This window comes from Triticum dicoccoides, chromosome 2B (genome assembly GCF_002162155.2).
Source record: "Triticum dicoccoides isolate Atlit2015 ecotype Zavitan chromosome 2B, WEW_v2.0, whole genome shotgun sequence".
Taxonomy (NCBI): domain Eukaryota; kingdom Viridiplantae; phylum Streptophyta; class Magnoliopsida; order Poales; family Poaceae; genus Triticum; species Triticum dicoccoides.
Genome location: NC_041383.1, coordinates 427,028,524 through 427,032,672, shown reverse-complemented (window position 1 = coordinate 427,032,672; position 4,149 = coordinate 427,028,524). Strand labels below are relative to the sequence as shown.

General features: G+C 44.1%; 1 protein-coding gene across 1 annotated transcript; it reads right to left on the bottom strand.

Annotated features, from left to right (window-relative positions):
- Positions 1-929: 929 nt before the first annotated feature.
- On the bottom strand, positions 930-3,886 carry LOC119364043 (pentatricopeptide repeat-containing protein At5g50280, chloroplastic-like). Its single transcript, XM_037629443.1, has 2 exons — positions 2,913-3,886; positions 930-2,399 (listed from the first exon to the last, which is right to left on the bottom strand). Exons 1-2 carry the CDS (start codon positions 3,767-3,769, stop codon positions 1,082-1,084), a joined length of 2,175 nt encoding a protein of 724 aa, XP_037485340.1. The 5' UTR covers positions 3,770-3,886; the 3' UTR covers positions 930-1,081.
- Positions 3,887-4,149: the final 263 nt, after the last annotated feature.

Below are 4,149 nucleotides of genomic sequence, written 5' to 3'. Positions count from 1 at the left end.
CCAGCAGATTAGAAGGCTGTTGGTCTCAAATGGGAATTGAAACTAATGAGTTCCAGGATTGGTGAATCGATGTGGGAATAGACAAAACGATTGAAATAGATCGGTTTGGTGAAATGAGTAGCACAAAAAGAATACCTTGAGAAGATTACATCAATGAAAACTGCCTTATTGCTGGACTTTCCACCATGATTGCAAGAATCAATGGCAACAGAAAAGAAATCCCTGGAACCATATGGATTCAAATGAGGCCGATGTAAACTGTGTAATATACTCCCTTCGATCATATTTTTCTGAATCGAATGTATATAGACACGTTTTAATGTGTTTGTTCACTCATTTTAGTCCGTATATAGTCCGTATCGCAATATGCAGAACATCTTATATTTGTGAAGGGGGTGGTAGTAGAATGAAAACAATCTCAATGTGTACTGTGCAACAATACAGTAGTTGGTGTTTTTGTAGGAGCAATGGCGTTCTCACGTCTTTGTTTGCAATAGTGGAAAAAAGAATATAAACCACCGGTGGTGGGGACCTCTGTAAAGTTTTCTATAAAAAAGCTGGCCTTTGCCTTTTCTCAAAAGAAAAGAAAAAATATTACAAATTCTCCTGTCTAATTAGGAAATAGGGAATGTGCAAATGAAAATCAAAATTATCTTCCTCTATACGACGGAGCTGCAAAAAAGAAAACTGGATGGAACTGGGGATTTTCCCTTGACTCAAAAACAAAACACAATCTGTTCATAAGATCCAAAGGGCATCTTTTCAATGTATCAGATTCTAGTTTGAACATCAGAAAGCCTAAAAGAGCAGTTTAAAAGTCCTCTCATGATAAAAATAAAAAACATTTGGAGTTCATTTAACTGGATGTTGTTCAAGCTCAAGCAATTTAAAATGCAAAATTAAGTGTATTCAGACCATGAGATCAGTTAGACAGTCAAAGTGAATGCTTATGGAATTAATAACACGCCCCATAGCTTCTGACCTAAAACCCTGAACAATTCAAGAGAATTAAAGCGTGGAGCCCATGATATAACACAAGGGATGAGTACTGAAGGCAATGAAACTTGCACTTAGTAAAACATCACAAAAATCTTTTTCTCTGGTATCCATTAACTTGGGTCATAGACCTCTTTTTACTGTTCTTCCAAAATTCATCCTTCTTTTCCTTCCTATGTTTTAAGCTAGATTTGCCTTTTACAACTCCTGCAATGGCACTCTTATCCTTTATGTTTTCCCTTGCAGATTTCACATCCAAGGTATTCAACAGCTTTCTGTATGACTTAGCATCAGGCACTTGTCCATTCCGAACCATCTGCTTGTGGTAATAGAATGCTTTCGAGAAGTCGCGGACGCGAGCATATGCGTATATCATTGTAGAATATGTAACTGGATCTGGTTTTAGTTCCAGAGTAGACATCTCTTTCAGGAGTTGGGGCAATTTGTAATGCTGTCCTCCCTTGGCATAAGCATTCATCAAAATGTTGTAGGTCATAGCTGTAGGAGGTAAACCTATTTTTCCAAACTCACATATTACATCTCTTGCCTGAACATACAACCCATGTTTCGCCAACCCATCAAGTACCATGTGAAATGTGACTCTAGTGCATCCAACCTTTTCATCGGTCATTGATTTCCATGTCTCCATTAACTTCTCTGTGTTGCCAGCCCTCCTAAATATGTCAAGCAAAGCTGTATATGTTTCTAAGGAAGGTTTAAGTCCTTCTCTTTTCATATCTAAATATGCAATGAGAGCTTTTTCATACTGTCCACTCACTGCATATGCACAAATCAGTGATGTGTACGAAGAAGATGTTGCCTTAATGCCACCTTTCTTCATCCTCAGGAAAGCATCTTCAGCCTTCTCGCTCATTTTTTTCTGCCGCCCATAGGCACTTATGAGGCAGTGGTATGACCTAGCATTTGGCCGAAATCCCAAATCATGCATCTCCAGAAGTAACGATTCAACAACTTCTGGCTGCAATCTTCTACTGTAAGCATCCATAAGGATATTATACGTCACCCTTGTTGGTTTTAAGCCTTTCTCTTTCATCTCAGCAAAGAGCCCCTCAGCTTCTTCAATTTGACTGCATTTGCAATATACATTCATTATTGCGTTATAAATGCTCGTGTTTGATGGAATTCCTCTCTTCTCCATTTCTGATTGGAAGATAAGAGCTTCTTTCTTCAGCCCCTCGTCGCAAAATATCTTAATTAGAGAAGCAGAGACACCCAAGCTCCACTTGACACCTTTTCTGTTCATTCGTTGGAAGAACTCCCATGAATCCTTGGCTGATGCCTTGCGCTTCTTCATTACCATTAACATGATTGAGGATGTTATGTGGCCAGGTTGGACATTGTTCTTCTCCATACTCTCAAATATTTTCCAGGCATCATCATATCTGGGCGAGTAGAAAAATGATCATCACAACAAATAATACATAGCTTACCGCAGAAGAAATGTAGCATGTTAGAATCTCCATTGGTGTTCATGCTTAGTTAGGAGAGAGCAAAAACCATAAAGACTTGAAACTATGCAAACCTATCAATAAACATTTCTTATGCTAGCACAGTCTATTATAAATATGTTGCTCCATAGTTTTCTTTATTTGCATCCCGAGATAACGATGAAGTTCATACCACAGAATTTATAGACAGTGGGATAGTGGAGCAAATCAAGCTGACCTGGATCCTCTGTTGATCAATAACTAACAATATGCTTAATCCTTTTTCTTTTGTATTGTAGGAAAAGGTTAATGGGAATGCCATTTAGAAATAGGGAAGTAAATAAAAGTCACTTCGATCTAAGTCGGTCAATAAGTACGAGTAACTACTATTAATCTTGCAAAAGTGATAGCACGAATGAAATTAATATGGTCACTCATCACTGTCAGACCAATCAAGACAGTGCTCACCTTCCACAGTAGGCAACACCAGACATTGCAGCATTGTACAGAACCGCCTCACGAAATCCCCTCTCCGGCGGCAAACTTCCCAGAATCTCCAAGATTTCATCGGCCATTCGTGCCCGTCCAAGCGCGACGAGAGCCACCAACCATGCCTGCGGCGACAACGAAATCGGCCGCTCCTCGAGCGCCCGCATCCACCGGAACAAGTGGAGGCACCCCAACGCCAGGCCCTCCTCACCCATCCTCCTCATCAATTCCACGCACTCGTCCTCGCCGAGTGCACCGCCGCTGTAACCAGCCAAGAACCCAGCGAACCCAGGGCCGTCCGCCGCCACTGGGCTCCTCGCAAAGGCGAGAATTTTCTCCATAGCCGCAGTGGTGTTGGTGCTTGCCCCTTCTTGGCTTCGCAAGAAGTAGCTCGGGTCCAGCCACGGGCAGTCCCCGCCGGCTTCATCTTCTTCCTCCTCCTCCTCCTCCTCTTGTCGATGCTGTTCCTGGGCCTGCGCTCGGAACGGGCTGGCAGGTGGATCCCACTCACCCACCTCGTATTGTTGGAGCTGCTCTCCCTCCTCTGCACCGTCGCCATTAGGCGGACCCCATCCATGGCCGCCCTTTTCGTCATCCAAGGTGTCCACGAGGTGGGCTCTCAGGGGGCTGGTAGGCGGGCTCCACATATCCTCTTCCCCGTCATGCTCGTTGTCGTCTGGCTGGCGGGCGACTGGGTGGTGACGTCGCCGCGGGGAATGGAGGAAGCATTTGGAGGTGGAGGATTTCAGAGGGCGGCGAAGGAGTCGAAGGATTGGATGGTTCGGGGAGGCGACGGAGAAGGAGCAAGAGAGCAGCGGATGAGATACCACAGCCATATGTGACGACCTGTCTGACAGGACCAGACTAGGACTGTCACCGAAATTCAGACCAACAGGGAAAAACTGTGAGGCCCTGGGTTAGTCTCACAAATCAATAGTTCGGGTTTGAGAGGGGATCAGGGAAGAACAGGGGGAGAAGAAGAACACCGAGGGCGTGTTTGGTTACATTGCCAATCCAGCCTGGCCCGGCGAGCCTGGCTCTATTGAGCCGGTTTGAGGGGATGCAGGCCAAAAAACCTCAGATGCACATAGTTTGGTTAACCTGGAGTGTGGGTGGAATGACTTCTGATCCAGAATGTTAAACCTATTCTTCAGAGCTCCAAATGCCCTCTCAACAGTTACTCTAAGGCTGGAGTGTCTGAGATTAAACAGCTCCT

Bases quoted from the DNA above. Each gene is read 5' to 3' on its own strand.
- LOC119364043 (XM_037629443.1), bottom strand. From the start codon at position 3,769: ATGGCTGTGGTATCTCATCCGCTGCTCTCTTGCTCCTTCTCCGTCGCC. The intron at 2,400-2,912 runs GTGAGCACTGTC...CTACTCGCCCAG, and splicing joins GGTGTTGCCTACTGTGGAAG to ATATGATGATGCCTGGAAAA.